Source organism: Mobula hypostoma, chromosome 2 (assembly GCF_963921235.1).
Source record: "Mobula hypostoma chromosome 2, sMobHyp1.1, whole genome shotgun sequence".
NCBI classification, from domain to species: Eukaryota; Metazoa; Chordata; class Chondrichthyes; order Myliobatiformes; family Myliobatidae; genus Mobula; species Mobula hypostoma.
Genome location: NC_086098.1, coordinates 199,603,438 through 199,629,640, shown reverse-complemented (window position 1 = coordinate 199,629,640; position 26,203 = coordinate 199,603,438). Strand labels below are relative to the sequence as shown.

At 40.7% G+C, this 26,203-nt stretch overlaps 1 protein-coding gene across 3 annotated transcripts in view; it reads right to left on the bottom strand.

Annotated features, from left to right (window-relative positions):
• The window catches only part of LOC134342801 (collagen alpha-1(XIV) chain-like), a 193,030-nt gene that overhangs the window by 9,976 nt on the left and 156,851 nt on the right, over positions 1–26,203 (bottom strand). For all 3 annotated transcript variants that reach the window (XM_063041387.1, XM_063041386.1, XM_063041388.1), the window contains 8 exons: positions 26,104–26,181; positions 22,382–22,468; positions 15,004–15,057; positions 14,796–14,891; positions 14,582–14,635; positions 12,578–12,631; positions 11,650–11,703; positions 7,676–7,747 (listed from right to left, as the gene is read on the bottom strand). In XM_063041387.1, coding sequence (XP_062897457.1) covers positions 7,676–7,747; positions 11,650–11,703; positions 12,578–12,631; positions 14,582–14,635; positions 14,796–14,891; positions 15,004–15,057; positions 22,382–22,468; positions 26,104–26,181 — 549 coding nt within the window. The remainder of the gene's footprint in view (positions 1–7,675; positions 7,748–11,649; positions 11,704–12,577; positions 12,632–14,581; positions 14,636–14,795; positions 14,892–15,003; positions 15,058–22,381; positions 22,469–26,103; positions 26,182–26,203) is intronic.

The following is a 26,203-nucleotide window of genomic DNA, read 5'->3' as shown; positions in this document are numbered from 1 at the left end:
TTCTACATCCATTGAACACACTGTTGCAGACAGGAGCAAAGTGGGAATGGTCAGAAAGATATGAAACAAAGAGACTAATGAACTGCTGATGTCTAATGAACTGCTCACCCATCATGGCCCATTTCTGCCCAACAGATGGCATGCGATGCTTCCCCTTATGGCATTGGAGCCATTTTGTCATACATTATGAAAGATGGATCTGAACGCCCGATTGTGTTTGCTTCAAGAACACTGACAAGTGCAGAATACAACTATGCACAGATTGACTGAGAGGCCCTAGTATGAGGAATAAAGAGTTTCTACCAATACCTCGAAAGACAAAAGTTTACAATAGTGACAGATCACCAGCCCCATGTGTCCAGTTTCAATCCCAGGAAGGGAATTCCATTGATAACTGCTACATTGTAACTAGGAGTTCACACATATGACATCGAATTCAAGGGTATCAAACAACACAACAACACTGGTGGCTTGTCGTGTCTTCCACTATTGGCAACCGATGAAGAAAAGTCTTCATTCTGTGACCCAGCAGAGGTGTTCCACACCACATTGGTGCACCAGTTGCCGATAACAAATTCTGAACTGCAAAGAGAAACAAGAAATGACCTGACATTGTCAAAGGTCTATGAAATCACTATGCAAGAATGTCCAGCTCATGGTAACCCTACGTTTGCATTGTTGTCAGTGAGACGAGACCAATTGTCGGTATAACACAGAACACTGATGTGTGGATTTCATGTTGTGGTTTCCTCTAAACTGTGCACCAGGATGTTAAAAGGACACCTGGGTACAGTCAAGATGAAGAATTTTACCCGGAGCTACAGGTGGTAGCCAGGAAGAGATAAATAGATTGAAAACTTGGACAACAGCTGTTTGGGATACCAAAAAGTTCAAAATGTACATCCATAGGCATCATTACATCATCATGGCAAATTGTACATATTGACTTTTCTGGGCCATTCATGGACTCCAGGTTTCTGATTGTTGTGGATGCTCATTCAAAGTAGCCAGAGGTTATACCAATGAAGTCAACCACCTCAGTAAAGACGGTCTCCACTCTGAGGGCTATCTGCACCAGAAATGGCTTACAGAATAAATTGCAAGTGACAACAGACCTTAGAAAAATAGAGGGCTATGGGTAACCTGAGGTAATTTCTAAAGTAAGGACATGTTTGGCACAGCATTGTGGGACAAAGGGCCTCTATTGTTCTGTAGGTTTTCTATGTTTCTGCAATACAATCAGAAGAATTCCGACTGTTCATGAAGAAAAGTGGCATCAGACATTTCAAGTCATCTCCTTACCATCCAGCAATGAATAGGTTAGCTGAAAGGTTTTTCCAAACCTTCAGGAAATCCACTGAAGTGCTGGAGAAGGAGAATTTTTCTCTACAGCAAAAGGTGGACAACTTCCTTCTTGTGTATCGGAACTCTGTTCATGCAACGACAAATCAAACACCTGCAATGTTGTCCATGAACAGAAATCTGAGATCTCTCATTGACCTCCTGAAACCAGATCTATGGAATGAAGTGCAGAATAAACAGTTCAGTCAGTTGCCAAGTGGACCAGCAAGGAGCTTCGAGATTGGACAATAAGTGTAGCGCGTGTTTACCGAGAAGTAAGATATCTACAAGAACTAGACTACTGATGTACACAGTGGATGTTGGAGATCATACATGGAGACATCATGTAAACCAGATACTGGATGCTCATCCGAAGAACACACCTGAGTCGAATGCATTCAACAAGATGGACACATTACAGCCACTGGACTTACCTCTCAGTGATGATGTCACTGACAGCAATGTGAAACCAGAAACCGAGAATGTTGTCTTAGACAAGACACCTGCCAAACCTGATGCCACTCCACAGGTCCAGAGGCACTATGAGAATGTTATCATTGACAAGAGACCTGCCAAACCTGATGTCATTCCACAGGTCCAGAGGCACTATGAGAATGTTATCATTGACAAGAGACCTGCCAAACCTGATGCCATTCCACAGGTCCAGAGGCACTATGAGAATGTTATCATTGACAAGAGACCTACCAAACCTGATGCCATTCCACAGGTCCAGAAAGAAACACCAGAGCGCCACCCAAAAGACTGAACCTTTAGAACTGTGAAGTTAGTTATGGACTGTAATAGTGAAAGCATGTTTATTCGGAATATGGGTTTATGAAAGGGAAATTGAATAATTTGTACATATACAGATTACGTTGCATTAATCTAAAGGTGGAGGAAGTGTACATATGGATCTATTTCTTTTGGAGAAATGACCCCCCCGCCCAGCACTATGTATTGACCTGTTGTCTGGGCCTGTGCACTGATCTGTTGTCTGTGCATGCACTGTTGTCAACGCATGCACATTGTTCCTTCTCTCTCCCACTGCAATGTGAATACACCAGTTAAAGCCATCTCCTGTGTGCATGCTTTTATTTAATCAATACGTAGTTGTGCACAGACACAACAGCTGTAGCCTCTCTGTCTTCTATTTGGCATCTTGCTTACATTTTGAGGGTATAAGCTCACAGAGTTGTGAAAAAAAAAGAAGCCCTTTGGCTCATTGCATCTGTACCAGACTTAATGCCTACCCATATTAGTCCTACCTCTGCATACTTCTATGTACTGTTCATTCAAATACCTGTCAAGATGCCTCCAAGTGCCTTATTTTTTCCCCTGAGAATTAATCATTTTTGTCATTTTGAATTAGTAACTGCCCTCAGATGGGTTCCACTCTATTTTCAGCAGCTGGTCATGACAGTCTCACACATTGCTTTGAAACACTGAACAAAATCAGGCAGTTTTCCTCAATGTCTCTGCACACAAAATAGGATATACAATCTTACTTTATTAATTAATTCCAGTTTGCTTACTGAAAAAATAACAGATGATCTTGTCAGTAAAGAAATTGCCAAAATCTCTAAATTTGCTGAGCAGTGACAAATCCTGCAATGTGACTAAATATTTACTGATAGTTTTTCTTGATTGGTTGAATTTGCTCATTGATTAATCCACAGATGATTGAACATAGAACATAGACTATTAAAGCACAGTACAGACTCTTCGATCTACAGTGTTGTGCTGACCTTCTGACCGACTCCAAGATCAATCTAACCTTTCCCTCCTACATAGTCCTCCATTTTTCTATCATACATGTGCCTAGAAATTTCTTAAATGCCCCAAATGTACCTACTTCTTCCTCAAGGAATTCTAATCAGGCTTGTGAGACATAAGCTGCTCCTCATTAAGCAATGCTGACCAATCCTAATCAGACTCTGCTTCTCCAAATGCTCATAAATCGTGTCTGTAAGGATATTCTCCAACAATTTGCCCACCAGTGAAGTAAGACTCACTGGTCTATAATTTCCAGATTTATCCCTACTCCTTTTCTTGAACAAAGGAATAGTATTTGCTACCATCCATTCATCTGGTACTGCTCACATGGCCAATGAGGATGCAAAGATAATTGTCAAAGGCACAGTAATCTCTCCTTTTGCAACTCATAGTAACCTAGGTATATTCCATCTGGCCCCAGGGACTTATCTTACCTAAAGTTTTTCAAAAGTTCCAGCACATTCTCTTTTTTAACATCAACATGTTCAAACATATTAGTCTGTTTTACACTGTCTTCACAAACATCAAGTCACGTTTATTGTCATTTAACTATATACAAGTATATAATATATATAACCAGATAGATAGATAGATAGATAGATATTCTTTATTAATCCCGAGGGAAACTTGGTTACCACATAATGTATGTAGAAATGAGACAATGTTTCTTCAAACCAGGGTGTAAAGCACAGTATCTTATGAAGACAAGGATAAAATCTACAGAGAATCACACATAAATAACAAACAGAAGCACATTAATATTAAATAGTGTAAGGTACGGAACAGATTAACGAGTGATCCATCTCATAAGTCTCTAAAGCTCTCCAATCATTGCCTTCTAAATTTTAAGTTAGCTCTTTCATCTTCTTGACTAAATGTTCATCTCTTATCAACTATAACACCTCACACTACCATCCTTTCCCGCCATCTATGGGACAAACCTATCCCTAACCCACTGCAAGTGCTCCCTGAACAACCTACACATTTTTGTTGTACATTTCCCTGAATATATCCATTCCCAATTTATGCTCCCCAGTTCCTGCTTAATAACGCAATCCCCCCCGCCATCCCCCAATTAAATACTTTCTCATACCGCTTGTTCCTATCATTCTATAAGGCTGTAGTTAAGGCCAGGGAGTTGTGGTCACTGCCTCCAAAATGCTCTCCCACTGAGAGATCTGACACCTGACCTGGTTCATTGCCTAGATGAACATCCAGTATGGTCTCTCTCATAATCAGCCTGTCTACATATTGTCTAAAATAGTTAGGGACTAATTGACAAAGTAACAAAGAAACAAACCAACAGTCTCCACCTCTTTTCACTGAAGTCTTTTTAAGCCAAACCCTCAAATCCTCCACTCCCACACTGGCCCACCCACACTATTGTCAACCCCATAATGTCCACTCCACTTAAACCTAACTTTCATTTGGCCTTTGCCAAGTGACTAATTACTTTGTGATCTCAGGCATGCAGAACTCCCAACTGTCCAGCTCGTTTTTCCCTTGTCACAAAAATAACCTTGCTTCAAGATAAATGATCAAAGTCTCCAATGTTGTTGTGTTGAGACAGACCCTAATGCTTACTGATGGTCTTGCCTGATTGCTGATTCTTAGATCCAGATTTGGAGCTCTCCGTAACTTCTCACAGTTTAGGATTGAGATTATTCTATAGTTTTTATTTCACTTTGCTAAAACAAAACACCTTTTAATTTTTGTGGTATTAATGTGTTTGCTATGTGATACATTTTGCAGATTTTTGAGATCATCTGGAAGGATGGATTTCCTGTAAGTGCTTAATAAAAATTCCTCGTCAGCAGTGACTTCTGCAAATTGCTTGTTCTGAGAACACTTGCATTCTTACACATTCTCCACATGAACTTAAAACCTGATTGTAAACACAAAGTACAATGCCAAAGGACTATTGTATGCTGTTCCTCCTGCAATCAAACAGCAGTGAAACAGATCTGCTGATAGCTAAAAATTAGGAATATCCATAATTTAATTTTATTCACCCCATATTTGTATCACCCACCCTCTAATGCCCCCAGATTCTATCACTCACCTATTTAGCAGGAACGATATTCAAGAGCCATTTAAGTTTCCAACCAGCATGCCATTGGGGTGTGGGAGGAAACTGAGGTATTCAGAAAAATAAACCACAGTAATAGACAGGACAAATAAACTCTGTACAAGTGACACTACAAGTCTAGATTGTGAAGTGACAGCTCAAATTACCTCATCTCAGTGCCACCACCTCAGGATGAAATTTCTGCTCAAGAAGTTATGTCAGTGGTGCTAGAAAGTTTCTGAACCCTTTAGAATTTTCTATATTTCTGCATAAGTATGACCTAAAATGTGATCAGATCTTCATCAAGTCCTAAAACTAGGTAAAAGGAACCCAATTAAATAACACAAAAAACATCATACTTGTTCATTTATTTATTGAGAAAAATGATCCACTATTACATGTATTTGTTGGAAAAAGTATGTGAACCTCTAGGACAGTGGTCCCCAACCTCCGGGCCGCGGACCGATACATTGCCGCAAAGAATGCAGCACTACAGCGGAAGCCAGATCGCACCCAGCACATCTTTAAGAAAAAAGCCGAAATAAACAAGCTAATTAATTAGGTGCTGCCCGGCACGTAAATGTCGGCCCAGATCAGAGGCAATTGCCGACTGCATCACTTCTGATCTGGGCCGACATTTACGTGTCGGGTGGCACCTAATTAATTAGCTTGTTTATTTTGGCTTTTTTCTTAAAGATGTGCTGGGTGCGTTCTGGCTACCGCTGCACTGCTGCATTCTTCGCGGCAATGTATTGGCCCGCGGCCCGGAGGTTGGGGACCACTGCTCTAGGATTATCAGTTCATTTAAAGGGTGTTTTAATTAATGGGATGACAATCAGGTGTGAGTGTGGAAGGCCCTGTCCTATTTACAAAACATAAACCCAGGTCCTCACTATCAAAATCTGATCATCACCACACAGATTTTTGGAAGTGTGCCATGCCTTGATCAAAGGAGATTTCTGAGGACCTCAGAAAAAGTTATTGATGCTCACCAGGCTGGAAACAGATACAAAACAGTTTCTGAAGAGTTTGGGGTCCACTAATCCAGAGTCAGGCAGATGGTATACAAATTGAGGGAATTCAACACCATTGTTACTACCCCCAGGAGTGGTTGACCAACAAAAATCACTCCAAAAGCAAGCTGTATAATATTCCAGGAGGTCACAAAGAACCCCAGGGTAACATCCAAGGAGATACAAGCCTCTCTTACATTGGCTAATATCAGTGTTCATGAGTCGACCATCAGGCAAACACTGAACAACAATGTTGTGCATGGCAGGAATGCAAGGAGAAAGCTAAGAACATTGCTGCCCAGCTAAAGTTTGCCAAAGGCCACATGGATAAGACAGAAGGCTATTGCAAGAATGCTCTGTGGACATAAGAGTCCAAAATAGAACTTTTTGGCTTAGATAAGAAGCGTTATGTTCGGTGAAAAGCAAACATTATATTCCAGCATAGGAACCTCATCTCATCTGTGAAACATGGTGGTGGCAGTGTCATGATTTGGGCCTGCTTTGCTGCCTTGGGACCAGGATGGTTTGCCACTTGCTATCATTGATGGAACTATGAGTTGTACCGGCAAATTCTACAGGAAAATGTCAGGGTATCCGTCTGTGAACTGAAGCTTAAGAGAAAGTGGATCATGCAGCAATACAATGACATAAACACACGTCAGTCTACCAAAGAATGGTTGAAGCAGAAGAAATTTTGTTTTGGAATGGTTGAGTCAAAGTCCTGACTTTAAACCTATAGAAATGTTGCTGAACAAACTGAAGCAAGCAGTTCATGCAAGGAAGCCCACCAACATCCCAGAGTTGAAGCAGTTTTGTAAGGATGAATAGCCTAAGATTCCTCTCAGCCGACGTGCAAGACTGATCAACAGTTACTGGGAATGTTTGGTTGAAATTACTGCTGTACAAGGGAGTCACACCAGTTACTCAAAGCAAAGGTCCAAATACTTTTTCCAACAAATACATGTGATATTGGATCAGTTTTCTCAATAAATAAATGAAAAAGTATAATTCATTTATTTAAGTTCTCTTTATCTAGTCTTAGGATTTACATGAAGATCTGATTGCATTTTAGGTCATATTTATGCAGAAATAGAGAAAATTCTGAAGGGTTCACAAAGCTTTCTAGCACCACTCTATATTTTAATTGGATCGTCATTGTTTCTCACAACCAGTGTTCAAGGGCTTCCAGACTCAGCTCTCAAACTGTTTATTCATGCCTGTAAAAAGATGTTAAGATTTTGCTCAATCCTGATCATCCGTCTCCTTTTTACTATACCTTCACTCCTTCTCACCAGTTTGTAACACCTGCACACATGCAGACAGTCCTTTAGTTGACCAGGACATTAGAGATTTTATGCAGAAACACAAAGTGATGCTGAGAAGAGCTGGAGTATGTACAACTGCTTTATTCAACATGATTATTTCATCACATGTGTTCATAGGTCACATATCATATACTTAGATAAATTGTAATACTTACAGTTGGGCCAACGTCACCTGGAGGACCTTGATCCCCTCGATAGCCTGATGGACCTGTGATACCCATGGGCCCCTTAAAAAGTCATTAGGAAAATTGTTTCAATGACATGTAAAATCAAAGCCAAAACTTTAAGATTCTATCCAAGTGAATAAGCATACCATAAGAGAATAAAGGGATTGTTCGAGGTTTTTCTTTCTCAAATCTGACTGGCATTTTACTTGCAAGGACTAATGCCTCATATTAAACAGCGGAGTACTATTATCGTATTTCATATCTACTGTAAATATACAAGATACCAGCACAAACAACATACGGATGTCTGAAAATAATTATTTAGAAAATACTCCAAAGGCTTTTACCAATAGAAAAGAAAATAGTAAGGAGTGAAATTAATATGCCTGGAAAGTTGTGACCAACAGCTCCATTTTAAATTGATTCAAAATTAAATCTCATTCATTAAGTTTGATGAGCATTGAGCTTTCAAGTGTGGAAAAGGTCTTACTTCTGATATTATTTCTTAGTCACAAATATATTTTCCTTCAATAGGGAATTTCAAATCCACATGTTAATTGAAAAACAGGTTACTTAATATTAGCAGATCAATCTACAAACTACAAAATCTACATTTCTGATAAATATGAGAGCATAAGAGATAGGAGCAAAATTAGGCCATTTGGCCCATCGAGTCTGCTCCACCATTTCATCATAGCTGATCTAATTTTCCTCTCAGGCCGAGTTTCCAGCCTTCTCCCCATATCCCTTCATGCCCTGACTAATCAAGAATCTATCAACCACTGCCTTAAATATACCCAACCAATTTGCCTCTACAGCTGCCTGTGGCAAAGAATTCCACAGATTCATCACTCTCTTACTGGAAAAATTCCCCTTCATCTCCATTCTAAATGAACAACTTGCTGTTCTGAGGCTGCTTCCTCTAACCTTAGACTCCCCTAACATAGGAGACATTCTCTCCACACCTACACTACCATTCATGGGAGATGTGATGTGCATTGTCCGACGCTCTCCTTATTTGGGATTTTCCTACTTCTATTCGCAAAGACAGGCAACTTGAAGAACTTCCAGTGGGACTGGAGAAAATCGCATAGAAGGCATTCAAGAACGTTGTTGAAAATTATGTGGCAACTGCAGAATACCAAACTACATGCAGCTGGTTGAAACATGATTCAAGCATAAAAAACCATGAACTGCAAAATGTCACTAAGGATTCATTTTCTGCATCCTCATTTAGATTTCTTCCCTGAAAATCTTGGCACTGTCAGTGACAAACACAGTGAAAAGTTACACCAGGACATTGCGGTCATGGAGAAACGGCATTAGAATCCATCAATGCTGGTTCATTATTGTTGGACAGTGCATCGTATAGCCTACATTATAATAAAGGACTACTTTATGTTTTAGTAACACGTCTATGGGATAGGAGCTGTGTTATCACACAAGTTTCCAGAAGGTTCAGAAAGACCAATAGCCTTTGCCTCAAGAATAGCCTTTGCCTCAAGTGAGGGGTCAAGAAATTCAGTCACTACCTGTATGGCCAAAAGTTTACTCTGTTGACTGACCATCAGCCTCTCGTATCAATCTTCAATCCAAGAAAAGGCGTTCCCGTGATGACAGCACAAAGGCTGCAGCAATGGTCTCTTTTCTTAGGAGGTCACATGTATGACATTGAACACAAGGGGACCAAGCAACACGGCAACGCAGATGGTTTGTCACATTTACCACTGCCGACTTCAGAGATAACTACACAAATGGATTCAACAGAGGTCCTTCACACAACAACAGTTGAACACTTACCAGTGACAAACAGCCTCATTGAAAGAGAAACATGCAATGACCCTTTGTTGTTAAAAATGTATGACATCATGGTAAAGGGATGGCCAGCGTGTGGTAACACACTGTCTTTAGCCTTCTCAGCGAGGAAGGAGCAGTTGTCAGTGTGTCGGGGAACAATAATGTGTGGTTCACAAGTTGTGATTCCTCCCAAGCTACGCACCAGAGTGCTAGAGGTACTGCACAAGGGGCACCTGGGTACCGTGAAGATGAAAAATCTTGCCCTTGCCTATGTGTGATGGCCAGGAATCGATAACAGATTGAGGACTTGACCAAGAACTGCTCTGGATGTCAAAAGATCCAGAACACTCCACCACAGGCCCCTCTCCATCCATGTGAGTGGCCCTTATCACCATGGCAACCAGTGCACATCGACTTTGCTGGACCATTCATGGACTCTTTCTTTTTAATCGCTGTCAATGCACATTCCAAATGGCCAGAGGTCATCAAAATGAAGTCAACTACATCAGAAAAGACTATTACATTTCTGAGGACCATGTTCCCCAGGATGGCATACCAGAACAAATCTGCACAGACAATGGATGACAATTTTTCTCTGAAGAATTCCAAAGTTTTGTGAAGAACAATGGAATCAAGCACTTTACATCTGCCCCTTACCATCCATCCACAAATGGCTGGGCAGAAAGATTTTGTGCAGACTTTCAAGAAAGCCATCAAGGCAATAGAGGGCAAAAATCAACCACAACACAAGATAGACAGCTTCCTCCTTGCCTATCATAATGCAGTACACGCAACCACTAATCAGACTCTAGCGATGATGTTTCTGAACAGGAACCTGAGGTCCCGCATGGATCTTCTCAAACCAGATGTACGGCGTGATGTGCAGAACAGACAGTTCAAACACTTGAATACTAAGTCAACACGGAGCTTCAGTGTGGGACAGTCAGTTCTTGCACGTGGTTACTGAACTGAAAAGTGGCAGCTGGGTACAATTGATGTATAGAGTACAGGTGGGAGAGAACGTATGGAGACGTCATGTGGACCAAATCCTGGATGCTCAGGTGAAAAACACAACAACACCTTGCCTGGACTTTGCTGACATAGAAGCAAACACCCCTGATGTGATCACATCAGCCTCATCTGCAGATAAGCCTGTCATCAATGCTGATGACCCACTTGATGAACCTGTGGAGTCTCATTCCCCAAAGCAAACGTTTCAGGACAGATGTTACCCGGAGAGACAGAGAAGAAACTCCCCAAAGAGTTGAGTTCTAAATGGGTCTTAGACCAAAAGTTTAAAAAAAAGGCTTGTGATAATCTGATATTATTAAGTTACTTTGTTATAATTTGTAAACAAATGGTAGGTGTTTGTATGTTAAGGGTAAACATATTTGTTTAGCATAGTGCCCCAGTTAAAAAAAAGTTGATACACTATTGAAAGGGGAGGAGTGTACCGTATAATAAGGGACTACTGTATGTTGTAGTAGCACGTCGTTGCATGCGCTATTAGGCACGTATTGATCTGTATGTGTGCGTCAAATTCGGACTCTACCAGTAAAGAACCATGAAACTTAGTTCCCGCCTCCAGTGTTTTTATTCATAACATAGTTGTGTAAACAGGCCTAATACACAACAGACACTTAAAGCAAGAAGACATTGAGTACAAATGAAAATCATCAACAAACCATTTTTAGCTTAGATGAGCTACTGCAAAGCATCAGTGCCATTATGCAATTAAACACATTATATTCAATAAAAGTTTATTTCTTGTTTCTCCAAATTCCTACTCAATACAAGTGGTCTGAAATTATATTTGTGTTCAACTTTAAGCAGTCTATCATAAACAAAAAAAATTCTGAGGAAGCAACACTTGAAAAAATGTCCATAAATTTTAACATAATTTTGATAATATAATATAATCAATATTCCAGCTATAGTTCACTATTACAAGTTTAATAAAAAACCATCTTTTTCCCCCTAAAAACATTATCCAAGCAACATAATTACTTAAATTCTTGTCAGGAAGACATTCAAAAGCTGCAATGTATAAACAAAATGTTTTCCCTATAGACCAAAAATCATTCTGAACATTCTTCCACAGAAAGTCAGTGAAAAAAATACTGTTATTATTGACTTGTTATAAAATACTTTATTAGTAAACTTACTCTTGGCCCAGGAAGTCCTGGAGGTCCGATTGTGCCTTCCAGTCCTCTTGCCCCCTAAAACATTCATAGCAATTTATAGCCTATAAACACATAATTCATTGATAATCCCACATTTACTTTGCATTTTAGTTTCAATCTAGAGAAATCTCATTTGAACCTAGAGCAACAATTTTTGATGCCTGAAAACCCTCTTCTCTATTTTGGAGAACAGCAGAGGAGGTTTCAGTGGGAATAAGTCAATACTCATCTCTTAATCAACATCACAAGGGAAGGCCATCTTGGCATTGCTTTTCTTTTGGCACCATGGACAAGTTGTCTGTTTCCCACAAAGCAGGACTAGCAGACTGCATTTCAAAAGTTCGTCATTATTTGGAAAGATATATGTAAGCTGGTTTGATGCTATTCCATGACCGCAGAAAAAAATCATTTTGTGGTAATAACATTGGTAAGAAAAGCTCTTTTCCAAGCTAAGTATTCTTCTAGATTCCTTTCATTAACCTGCATTCCCAGCAAAAATATGCTTCAGAGGTTTCCAGCTTTTTTTATGCCATGAATCCCTGCTGTTAATCAAAGTCTACATGGACCCCAGGTTGGGAACTTGTGTTTTAGATAGAACTATTAATGTTTATAATTTGTCTGAAGCCTTACGCATATTGACATACCCAACATACTGTGCATAACTGCTCTTTCATTTTTTTTGGCTGAGCTATTAAATGTCACCATGAACTCAAAATATTTTTGGAGCACTTGAAATTGATGATATTGTGGCAGCAGTCCTGTCACTGTACAACTTTACATTTGAAAAACTGGGTTCTAAATGTTGTTTGCAATGAAACACAGCTATGTTGCATATTTTGTATTTATTTTTATCTTTATAACAAGTTACCTGTTTACTCTATTATTCATTTTCAAGCAAGTTTTACTTTACCTTTGGTCCCTGAAGTCCATCTCTCCCTGGAGGACCTCGAGGACCTGGAAGACCCTAAGGAGAAACAAAATTTATACTGAAAACAGTCACTTATTTCTCATTCAGCAAGACAGTCATCATGATGTTATCTTCCCCTTTTCCATTATTATCTCCAAACCACCATATCGACTCTTCAATTAAAGCAGAAAATGTTATAAGACCCTAAATAACTCACATTATGCCTTGACCGCTTTCCATTTGGATATCATGGTCATTTTTTTAGTTTCTCTATCTTCGCTTCCTTCTTGGTTACAAGCTGCTAACCTATACCATATCTCACCGTATGCTACTAACTGCAGCATTGGTGAAGTCACCCAAACTCCACAGTTAAAGTGAAAATTCTTTGTCTACTTTTCCTTCATTGCATGATAACAAGCAAAGTGAATACATAAATATGACTCCAAAGGCTTCACAAAGTACAGACATACATAGACTGCATTAATGTCCTTACGGAAGATCTCAAAGACAATGTCTTGCCAGCAGATCCTATAAAGGTTATCTCTTTATCTGCCCAGGTATCCAAATGCACCTTCAACATGCTGATGTCTAGTTCACTAGGTTACTAGTACAGCTCTTACTGTGTCATTTTTTAACCTTTCCGGTTGAATTCTAATTTCTGATTTTTGGTATCATTCATCACTGTGAAGCCATCTGGTAAGTCTACTTGAAGATGCAAAGAGATCAGAGAGATTGTACTGTTGCAGAATAAAGGTATTAAATCAGGTGCACATAAATTTTGTACATGTTTAAATGCAGATTTTTCTCTGTTTGCACATCAACTGCACATTAGAGTGGAAGTTCTTCCAATGCACAAATTCTCCCAAGTTATCTACAAGTGTTTAGATTGACTGACACGTGCATCCAAAGACATTCTGCCTGTAAGGGAAGTTGTCCAGGGTAACATGGTCAGGAGTCAACAGAGTCAAACGCCTGTCCATTCTGATGGCCTTGTCACAGAGACAGCTGACCCAATAGCTGCCCTGGCAAAGGAGCCATGCATCAGCTCCCAATGCATTTGCGGGCTGACAACTACAAGGTTCTTAGAATCCCAGTAGAATACTGAAAAATTCCCGAGACAAAGTAACAAAGAGTGATAAAGACAATTATAACATGTGTTAAACTGTGTTTCATTGCTCCACAACAATGACAATAAAGATATTCTTATTCTTAGGAGCATGAGAGTCTCTAACAAGACAGCACAGCTTTGAGGTGTGAGGGGAGAAATTTAAGGGATAGAGTTTTCACAAAGAGAGTGAGTATCTGAATGAGCAGCAGAAGCAATGGTAAAGGCAGAAACAATTGCCACATTAAAAGGCCTTTGGAAAGCTACTTAGATAGAAAAGGCAAGCAGGGATATGGACCGATTGCAGGCAAATGGGATTAGCATAAATGAGCATCATCGTTGGCAAGGATGAGATTCTTTCTCTCTTTATTAACCTTTTTATTGATTTAAAAGGAGCATAAATACAATCAAGAGGAGAATGATCTCAAATATATATAATAGTAACAATACAAACTGAGATTAAGATAGACATTGTCAAAATCATAGATATTGTTAAACTAGTATAAAATATATAATTTAAAAAAACTGAAAAAAGCAATTCTCCTCTTATCAGTTTATGAAAAAAAGAAAAAAAACATTAAGTTTTCAATGAAGAGAAAATAAACCCACTATACTATATATATAAAAAAACAAAAAACAAAGAAAAATGGACTGGGCAGTCCATTGTGAGGATAGGACCAAAAAGAAAGAAAGAAAGACTTTCTGATCAAATCTAAAACTTCAAAGAAAAGATTGAAAGAATAATAAATCAAATTAAATGAAAATATTGGATAAAATGTCGCCAGATTTGCTCAAATTTAAAGGATGTATCAAACGTCCGACTTCTAATTTTCTCTAAACTTAAACAGGACATAATGGAGGAGAGCAATTCTATAATTCTATATTGCTGTTTGAAACTTTACCTGGTTGCTTCTTTGTCCAGGCTCACCCTTTTGCCCTTTTTCACCAGGAGGACCCTTTTTAAAGAGAATAAGAAGCTTGGTATCTTTATAAATTTAAGTTTTCTCCAGTATGTTGACAACAAAAAAAGTTACAAATACTGAAAAGATTTTAATAAATACATTTTATCTGGATTCCTTAGTATCTGATTTATATATACAAGTATAACATGCATACCGCAGGTCCTCGTACACTAAGCCCCCTGGGTCCTGGAGGTCCTGGTTCACCCTGTAATCCCATTGGCCCTTTATCACCATTTGGACCTTCTGGGCCCTAGGGAACAAGAAGGTTCAGACTGAAAGGGGAATCAGTCCTGAATAAGCACTTGTTTACATGTTCATTACTAGAACTTATTTCTGGTATTGCGCAGAAGTGTAATCCTTACCCGAGGTCCAGGCTCCCCACGCTCACCCTGGGGACCTCTTGCACCAGGAGGACCCTGTAGAATTGTTTTAAAAAAATAATCTTTATTGCTTTTTAGAAACATGCATTTTTCTTCATTTATACACAAAAACATTAAGTGAAGGAACGTAAGCTAATCTTTAATTAGGTAGTTAGATAAAAAAATGGAACATGGTTGTAGAGGATGAGCTTAATGAAAGCATTCAAGTTAAAGAGCTTTCAAATTACGTTCTAAAAATACAAACTTATCATTATAATACTTCCTTTTTTCAAAATACTTCACTGATTGTTGATACTTTGGGCCAATCTGCTGCTGGCAAAAGCAATATGGTTTACATTTGATTAAGAAGAATTTTAAGTAATGACAACCATTTTTCACAGACAACGTAGCTAAAAATTTGCATTAAAGATCAACTTAGCTTTAGCTAAGTATGAGAGTATGAGATCATCGAAGGCACTCTACATTTCATATCACACATGAAGTTTCCAAGGCCAGTGAACACCACTACTTCTAGCTGTGGATTTGAAACAAATGACAAAATTGCTTTGCATAAATCTAACATCTTGATCAAACAATTTGAATAGAAAATGAGTATTTCAATGACAAATCAGAATATGACTGAGAAATAAATCACAGGCCTTCTATCGCCACTAGATCAAAATGCTTGGATTGCATAATTAAGTGGACAGTGGAAGTACACATCTTAGCAGGGCAGCAGTTGTTTAAAAATGTGGTTCAGCACCCCTTTCCCATGAGCTGAGGTAGGCTTCAAATGCTGATCTTTTCAAAGGGGCCCAACTGCTCAATATGCATTATACGCGAGGCTGACAGCAAGGAATGAGCTGATGTTTGGCCGATTTACATGTTGGGCTGCATTGAAAAGGTCAGAGTATTGGGCCAGAGGTGAGGGACAGGTTGGTATTCAGCTCACTGTTCTGTGAGGTTTACTTGTCTCTACGCTGAACTGAGGCTGTGGCCTGCAACGAACAGGATCCTGGACTGGCTGCAGCAATGCCTGGATTCATGGCTGTGAACTCACTTTTGTGAACTTTAATTCTGAATGTTATTTGTTTACTTTTTATTGTCTGCACAATTCATTCTTTTTTTTTGCACATTGGCTGTCTTGACAGTCTTTTTCAATGGGTTCTTTGTTTTGTGGCTGTCTGCAAGAAGGAAAATCTCAAGGTTGTATATAGTATACATACTTTGACAATAAATGTACTGCAATTCTTTGTGGAAATTACAAGCAGGGTAGACAAAGGAGATGTAGTAGACGTGGTGTACTTGGATTTCCAGAAGGCCTTTGACAAGGTGCCACACATGAGGCTGCTTAGCAAGATAAGAGCCCATGGAATTACAGGGAAGTTACTAGCATGGGTGGAGCATTGGTTGGTCAGCAGAAAACAGAGAGTGGGAATAAAGGGATCCTATGCCGGTTACCAGTGGAGTTTTACAGGGCTCGGTGTTGGGACCGCTGCTTTTTAAGATGCATGTCAATGATTTGGACTATAGTATTAATGGCTTTGTGGCTAAATTTGCCGATGATACAAAGATAGGTGGAGGAGCAGGTAGTGTTGAGGAAACCGAGGGGAATGGCAAAGAAGTGGCAAATAAAATACAATGTTGGAAAGTGTATGGTCATGCACTTTGGCGGAAGAAATAAACGGGCGGACTATTATTTAGATGGGGAGAGGATTCAAAATGCAGAGATGCAAAGGTACTTGGAAGTCCTTGTGCAAGATACCCTAAAGGTTACCCTCCAGATTGAGTCAGTGGTGAAGAAGGCGAATGCAATGTTAGCATTCATTTCCAGAGGTATAGAATATAAGAGCAGGGATGTGATGTTCAGGATTTATAAGGGTCTATAAGGCACTCATGAGACCACACCTGGAGTATTGTGTGCAGTTTTGGGCTCCTTATTTTAGAAAGTTCAGAGAAGATTCACAAGAATGATTCCAGGAATGAAAGGGTTACCATATGACAAACGTCTGGCAGCTCTTGGGCTGTATTCCCTGGAGTTCAGGAGAATGAAGGGGGGGATCTCACAGAAACATCTGAATGTTAAAAGGCCTGAACAAATTAGATATGGCATCTTGGCATCTGACGAGATGGTGCACCCCAGGTAGCTGAACTGGTGGACTGTCTTCAGCTCTACCTCACCAATGGAGATGCGAGGAGGGTGGTAACCTTCCTGAGGTGTGGGCTGATGGAGAGCTTCTGTCTTCTTCAAGCTGACTTCCAGTCCGAAGAGCTCGGCAGCCTCTGCGAAGCAGGATGTTATATGCTGCAGGGCTGTCTCTGTGTGGGCAACAAGGGCAGTATCGTCGACGAACAGTAGCTCTTGGATGAGTTGCTCCAATGTCTTGGTGTGGGACTGTAGTTGCCTCAGGTGGAACAGGCTGCCATCGGTGCGGTATCGGATGTAGACACTGTCCTCGTCATCAAGATCTTCTATGGCCCTTTCGAGCATCATGCTGAATAAGATGGTGAAGAGAGTCGGCGTGAGGATGCAGCCTTGCTTTACTCCGTTGCCTATTGGGAAGGGTTCTGAGAGGACGTTGTTGTGTCTGACTTGGCCACGCTGATCTTCATGTAGCTGGATGACCATGTTGAGGAACTATGGGGGGCATCCCAATCGTTCCATGATTTGCCACAGACCTTCCTTGCTCACGGTGTCAAATGCTTTGGCAAGGTCGACAAAAGTCACCTATAATCTCTTGTTCTGTTCCCTACATTTCTCTTGGAGCTGCCTGAGAACAAATACCATGTCGGTGGTGCTCCTGTTGGCTCTGAAGCCACACTGGCTCTCTGGGAGGTGTTCTTCTGCAATGATGAGCACCAATCTGTTCAGGAGTACGATTTTTCCTGTGATAGAGAGCAGAGTTATCCCCCGGTAGTTGGAGCAGTCGGACTTTTCCCCCTTGTTCTTATACAGGGCGATGATGACTGCATGACGGAGGTCCTGTGGTAGTTTACCTTGTTCCCAGCAGCAGACAAAGAACTCACGGAGTTTGGTGTGTAATGCTGGGCACCCATGCTTCCAAATCTCAGGTGGGATTTCATCAACTCCCACTGCCTCGCCACTTTTCAGTTGCTCTATAGCCTTGACTGTCTCTTCTAGGGTTGGAATCTTGTCCAGTTCTGTTTTCTCTGGCTGTTGTGGGATGCGATAAATTGCTGAGTCTTGGACCATGTGGTTGACGCTGAAGAAAGTCTGGAAATGTTCGGACCACTGGTTCACGATGGACGCCTTGTCTGTGAAGAGCGCCTGACCGTCTGCACTACGCAAGGGCCTCTGGGCCTGGTGCGAAGGGTCGTACACTGCTCTCAGGGCTTCATAAAGCCCTCTGTAGTCACCGGTGTCTGTGCAAAGTTGAGTCCTCTTTGCAAGGTTGGTCCACCACACATTCTGAATCTCTCGAAACTTGCGCTGGGGGTTGTTACATACAAGGCGGAAGGCTGCTTTCTTACCAGGACAAGACGGCTGAGCAAGGTGCGCCTGGTGGGCGGATCTCTTCTTCGCCAGCAATTCTTGGATCTCCTGGTTGTTTTCATCGAACCAGTCCTTGTTCATCTTTGTGGAAAACCCTAGGACTTCTTCATAGGTTTGCAGGATGGTGGTTTTTAGGTGTTTCCAAAGCACTTCTGGAGGGGAGTCTGTGGGGAAACTGGGATCCTGAAGCTTCGACTGAGGATTCAACTGAAAGTCAGCTTTCACTTCAGTTGACTGGAGGTTGCCAACCTGAAACTTCTTCCTTGGAGTGCCTTCTCTCTTTTGCTTGGGTTTGAAATGGAGACTGAGTTTGCAGCGGACAAGACGATGGTCCGTATGACACTCTGCGCTGGGCATCAGTCGAGTGAGTAAGACATCCCGAAGGTCTCTCTGGCACACCAAGATGTAGTCTATGAGGTGCCAATGCTTGGACCGAGTATGCATCCAGGTTGTCTTCAGACTGTCTTTCTGCTGGAAAACGGTGTTAGTGATGGTGAGTTGCTGCTCTGCGCAGAACTCTAACAGAAGGCGCCTGTTGTCGTTGCAGTTTCCAACACCATGTTTGCCAAGTACTCCCTTCCAGGGTTCTGAATTTTGGCCTACTCTGGCATTGAAGTTACCAAGGATGAAGACCTTGTCATCTGCAGGGGCGTTCCGTATGAGGTTGCGCAGATCAGTGTAAAACTTGTCCTTTTCTGCAGGATCCGCTTGAAGAGTGGGGGCGTACATGCTGAAGAGTGCGGCATACTGCTTGGTTCGAAGTGGGAGGCACATGGAGATGATGCGGTCTGAGTGACCCGTTGGCAATTTTTCAAGTTTGGAGGCAATGGAGTTCCTGACCATAAAGCCAATGCCAGAAAGGCATCTCTCAGTCTCTGGCTTGCCTGACCAGTAGAGGGTGTAGCCGGCGCCATGACATAAGACAGTGATAATGAACCATTCTGATTCTGATTCAAGAAAACATGACAGAAGGGCAAAGGAACTGACACTGAAAGGGAAAAGTAAAATAGAAAAAGGAATATGAAAGTAAAAAAAAATAAACAGATTGCACAAGATTTGTAAATACGTAAGAAAGAAAGGATTCAGAAAAAATTAATGTGGGTTCATTGCAGACTGAGAGTGGTGTTCAAGAGGCTTTTAGATTGGCACATGATTATGAGAATGGAGGAATATGGAGGCAGAAGGAATTAATCATATTTTGCATATGCTTGGCACATACATCATGGAATCATGGCCTGCTCCTATGCTGAACTGCACTCTGTTCTATGGTCCACCTACACCTGTGCTGATACAATACAAATCAGTGATGATACAGGCAGTATGAGAAGCATGTAGTGAGTTTTCAGCAGTGCTAACTTAGAAAGTAATAACAAGGTTGGGCAGAAGCAATATTACATTGAGGAAATCATGTCTGAGCTTGTAATTATTGGGACCTTCAGAAGGTTTTCTATAAAGTACATACAGCCCAAGGATATGGCAGATAAAACATCATGTAGAAAATGTGTGGTTATCCACATGAAGTGAAAGGAGAAAAACACTGATTTTTTTTTTCTAAACAATAAGGCTTTGAAGGCTGTCTGAGTGTCCCTGCAGTGTTCTTGAACATGAATCACTGCAAGATGCAGCAGGAAGCAAATAAATAGAAAGGCAGAATTTTTTGTTGGCTTTTATTCCAAGAGGATTTCAGTACAAGAATAAGGATGTCTTATCAGAGAAACTTAACAGCACAAATGTCAGTGATGGTTCACTCTCAATGACCCTCATGCACACTTTGAAAGGAGAATTAACACTACATCTTTGAAAGTCCCAAAACATCCAGCAGCCCTCTGATCACTTGTCTCAGATGCTGATGTTGGAAAACCCAGAACCCTCCCAAGGCATCACAGCTCCAAAGGTGTGCCTAGCTGGATACTGAAAACCTGTTCAAACTAACGGGCTGGAGTATTCAAGGACATTTCCAACCTCTCATTGATGTATTTGAGGTTTTCACCTGCTTCAAAGGGGGGTCATTAACCGTACTGGTGCCCAAAACGAGTAGGTTGAGCTGTTTCAATGACTATCGCCTGATAGCACTCATATCTACGGTAATGAAGTGCTTCAAGAGGCTGGTTATGGCTGGAATTATCTCCTGCCTCAGCAGGGACCTGGACCTGCTGTAGTTTGCCTACTGCCAATCTCACTGGCTCTTTGCTCTGCTTTGGATCATTTACACAAATGCAAAACAAATGTTAAGCTGCTTTTTATTGATTACAATAACAATATCATCATGCCCTCAGTTCTAATCATCTACCATCAAGACCTGGGTCTTTATACCTCTCTCAGCAACTGGACCCTCAAATTCCTTATCGGGAGACCACAGATGGTATGGATTGGAAATAGCATCTTTTCCTCACTGAGGATTGACACCTCACAGACAATTCATACAGATTTCTAAAGATGTACGGTGGAGAACATTCTGGGAAGTTACATCACCACCTGGCATGGATGCTCCAATGCACAGGACTGCGAAAGGCCACAGACTTAGTCAGCTCCCTCATGCACACAACCCTTCTCACCACCAAAGACATTTTCAAGATGTCATACCTCAAGAAAGTGGCTTTTATCACTAAGGACACTGATTATCCAGGACATACCCTCTTCTCGTTACTACCATCAGGGAGAAGGTACAAAAGCCAGAAGTCTTGCACTCAGTGATTCTGAAACAGCTTCACAATCAGCTTCAACATGTCAGACACAGCCTTCTATCATCAGATGTCTGAATGGTCCATGAACCTATAAACACTACTTTATTATTCCTTTTTGTGCTGTTTACTTATTTTTGTAACTTATAGTAGTTTTACTTCTGCATTGACCTACTGCATACAATAACTTATTTCACATAATCTAAGTCAATAATAAATCTGAAATACTTGCAATAGAGAGCATGCAACAGAAACTGTTTCCCTTGTCTCATTGACCTGTGCATTTAAAACCAAAGGTCACAGTCTCAAGATAGGTGCTTAGACAAGAGGAAATTTCATTACTCAGTTTATAGTGAATCTCTGGAATTCTCTTCCCAAAGTTCTGCAGATGTACAGCCACTGGATATATTCAAGACCCAGTCAGATAACTTTTGGGATGTTAAAGGAATGAGGGACTACGGGATTATTGGTTGATAATGGTGCTGAGGTAAAGCATTTAGGCTACCACTAATTTAGTCAGGTAATCTTATTTCAGGTAGCATTAATATATACAAATGGAGCTCTGACAGTCAAGAGACTGAAAGGTACAGCACAAAATCTGATTAGTTTTTCATTCTCTGCTGTGGCTTAAGATCAGTCCTTGAATTGAGCTGAAAATATTCATGGAAGAAATGAACCACAATATGGGGAATGCACAAATGAAAATGAGCTCCCATAATTTTCACCCTACTGTTCCCTCACTCATGACTGGCATACCACGCCATCCCACCCCTGTCTGAAATTAGAGTCCAGGAAGGTGAACCCTACTCAAATGATCCATTGGACTGCAGTTTACCAGATTTAATCCAAAGAGGCCCAAAGACAAACTTAAGGTACGTCCCTCCTGCTTACTAATTACTGTTCATTAAAGTTAGGCCACTTCTAACTTCCGAGAGACTTCAACAGAATGATATTTATAAGGAGTTTGAGTACTTATCATGCCCTTGACAAATGGACATAAAAACCCATTCTAGCTCTGCCATATGTAGTTAAAGCTATAAAATATGTATTGTTTATCTTTCCCTAAACAATAATGTTTATTCTATTTGTTATGTTGCCTAATTGTATTGATCTGGTCTCTTCTATACATCTCTATTTTATAGCTAAGACACTGTGTTGTACATGTTATGCTTTTAAATGAACTCACTGGTAGTCCTGCAGGACCTGATCCTCCTTTGGTTACCTTTGAGCAAGTGCAGAGCTGAGCACGGGGAGGACATCTCACCTCATCTCTCTGAAATCAGGAAAATACTTCAATTATCATAATTCATGGATCACATACAGACTAGAAACATGCAAATCCAAAATAGTAAAGAAGCCATTAATAGAATTCTATTAATCTTCTTCAGCAAACTTTTGTGAATCTATTCAGCTATCCATGAAATGTGATGCATAAACAGCTCAAGCCAAACCTTCACATTGCAGGTAAGAGGCAATCAGAAAGTTTTTGAGAACTTAGAGATCAATTTTCAAATCTGTTACTATGATCTACTGGCTTGTCTTAAATTAGTAAACTTTTTTCACCTAACATTGAGTAGAGTCTGGTTTGCTTTGAATTTTCTCTCTAAATCTCGAGTGCGGTACTGTGTCAAGTGAGTCCAAGAACAGAGGCGGGGGGGGTGGAGGAAGGAGTGGCCTGGGATGCCATAGGATTTGAGGCAGAAGGAAGTGCAGCCTGAGGTCACTGAGGGGTTGTTCTAAGGCTACAACCAGTGGTGAAGAAGATGGGCTGCAGTTTTATGGTCAGTGGTGTGGGATGTACCTGTATTATATGGCTGTAGGGATGGAGAGGGCAATTGATGGGTACAGGGTCTGAGATTGGCATGAAGGTTTGGTGGATAGGAAAGGGTGGTTTAGGCTTATTGGTGCGGGGACATAATTAGAGATTGATAGCTGGAAGATATGGTGGAGGAGGAAACTGCAGTGGAAAAACAAAGAGCTGGTGAGTAAATCATCCACCCCCTCCCTCCCTACTGATCTCCCTCCTGGAACTTATCCTTGTAAGCGGAACAAGTGCTACACATGCCCTTACACTTCCTCCCTTACCACCATTCAGGGCCCCAGACAGTCCTTCCAGGTGAGGCGACACTTCACCTGTGAGTTGGCTGGGGTGATATACTGCATCTGGTGCTCCCGATGTGGCCTTCTATATATTGGTGAGACCCAACGCAGACTGGGAGATCGTTTTGCTGATCACCTACGCTCTGTCCGCCAGAGAAAGCACGATCCCCCAGTGGCCACACATTTTAATTCCACATCCCATTCCCATTCTGATATGTCTATCCACTGCCTCCTCTACTGTAAAGATGAAGCCACACTCAAGTTGGAGGAACAACACCTTATATTCCGTCTGGGCAGCCTCCAACCTGATGGCATGAGCATTGACTTCTCTAACTTCCGCTAATACCCCACCTCCCCCTTGTACCCCATCCGTTATTTATTTATAAGCACACATTCTTTCTCTCTCTCTCCTTTTTCTCCCTCTGACTATATCCCTTGCTCATCCTCTGGGTTTTTCCCCCCTCCCCCTTTTCCTTCTCCCTGGGCCTCCTGTCCCATGATTCTCTCGTATCCCTTTTGCCAATCACCTGTCCAGCTCTTGGCTCCATCCCTCCCCCTCCTGTCTTCTCCTGTCATTATGGATCTCCCCCTCCCCCTTTCAAATTTCTTACTAGCTCTTCCTTCAGTTAGTCCTGACGAAGGGTCTCGGCCCGAAACGTCGACTGTACCTCTTCCTAGAGATGCTGCCTGGCCTGCTGCGTTCACCAGCAACTTTGATGTGTGTTGCTTGAATTTCCAGCATCTGCAGAATTCCTTGTGTTTACGTGGTGAGTAAATAATTTCAATTTGAACCAGTGCTTGACAGGGACTTGTTTTGGGAGACTTTTTTTAAAATTGCATTGCTAAAGTTGTTTATTGTGTTTCACCTCCCGCTGTGAAATGGGGATACGTCTTTTTCCCTTATTAAGGAGGAAGAGACAGAAAGAGGGAGACAGAGAGAGAGAGAGAGAGAGACACAGCAAGAGACACGGTGGTATGGCAAATTGTTGAGTGATCAATTAGTTTTTGTTGTACTGCAGATCAGGGTCTTATTGGAGGCTTTGCTATTGCATGCTTGGTGAGTGGAGGGTGCTGATGCTTTTTTTTGCTGAAGTGGGTGGGGGAGGGGAGGGCCGTTGCTTTGCTGCTGCTTGTGCGTGGGACAGGGGAGTGGGGGCGCTTTGCAGTTCGAACATTTTAACTGTCATTCATTCTTTGGGGTACTCTTCTGTTTCATGGGTGTCTGTGAAGAGTTTCAGGACGTATATTGTATACATTTCTCTAACATTAAACGGAAGCATTGAAATGAAACTAAATAATCATTTCTATCATTTTATGAAAACCTAGTTATGTTCTGAATAATAATTCATGGACATATATCTGCCTAGATTTGAAATGATTTGTGTGCAGTTTGCATATAAAAGACATTTCACGTACATTAGAGTGCACTTGTTATCATTACTGGGTTGATAACTGATTCATAGGAAATTGGTCCACGTATATCCAGATATGATTTACTTTACTGCCTCCAATGTTTGCATTACATTGGTCCCACATCTAATGAAGTCATATGATTAAAGCAAGTACATTTACAACATTTAGAGAGTTCTTGGACAGACACATAGATAGGAAAGGTTTAGAGGGATATTGACCAACATGGGGAAATGAAACTAGCTTAGATGGTAATCTTGGTCCACATGGAACAGCTGGAACTGAAGGGTCTGTTTCTATGTTGTTTGACTTTATGACTCATCTAGTGTGCTGTGGTTACTTCTGCACTGACAGACAGAAGCTGGTTGCCAACAATATGAGCTTACAGCCTGTGGATTTTCCTCACAGGAAAATAACAAATAAGCCCTTGGGAAGTTAGCAAATGGATACACATTAAATGGATCCTACTGCTTTAACTGACATGAACACACACATCCATGCATTCACAACAGGAATTGTCCAGTTGATCTTATACTGCATTATGAGCTTAACATAATAACATAATATTATGTTATATAATATTAATATAATATTAGTATAATTAATATAATATTAGTATAATAATATTAACATAATACTACCACAACATAACCAGAATTTGGGCCATAAGACTACAAGACATCAGAGCAGAATTAGGCTAAATGGCCCATCATGTCTTTAGACATTCGTGCTTTTAAATAAACACAAGCATAATAAGTTGTGAACAAATGTTGTATAACTTTTTTCCTTTTATCAATGACTTACAATAACCAACGAGACCACAGTTCAGTATTCTCTTTTTCCCCCATTATGGTAGGGAAGTAAAATAAGAAAACAACATTACTTCCAGAGAAATGGCAATTAAATCCTTTTGAGTATTATTGCTCTTGTAGTTTAAAAAGGAATAACGGAACCTGGGTCCATTATAAAAGAACGGAAAGTGTACAAGTGATCCTCAATCATGTCTTATCCACCTAGATTAATTTCATACATTTATTTGCAATTAAAAAAATATTTCAAGGATTCAAGCATCAACATCTTTATCTCAGTCAAAGTTAGAAATTCTAAATAAAGGCATAACCTAAAATGACATTCCAGTGCAATGCTGAAGCACTGCTACATTACTGGAGGAACCAGTTGTTAGATGAGCTGTTAAACAGAGGCTTCACTTTGGATAAATAATTTCATGGCAGTAATTTAAAAGCAGGCAGTATCTGGGCTGATATTATTGTTTCAAATAACAACCAAATTGCATTTTTAGTGTGATTTTGCCTGTCATCTTCCCTTATAAACTTCTACTTTTGGAAGCTATCATCCTTAGTTTAACATGGGTGCCCCAAATTATTTACTACGACTTACCAATGCTGGTAGATCACAACACTTATCCATTTCCGCCAAAGAATTATTGCAAACCATTTCAAATGCCTGTAACTGAAACTAAACAACCAATTAAAATCAG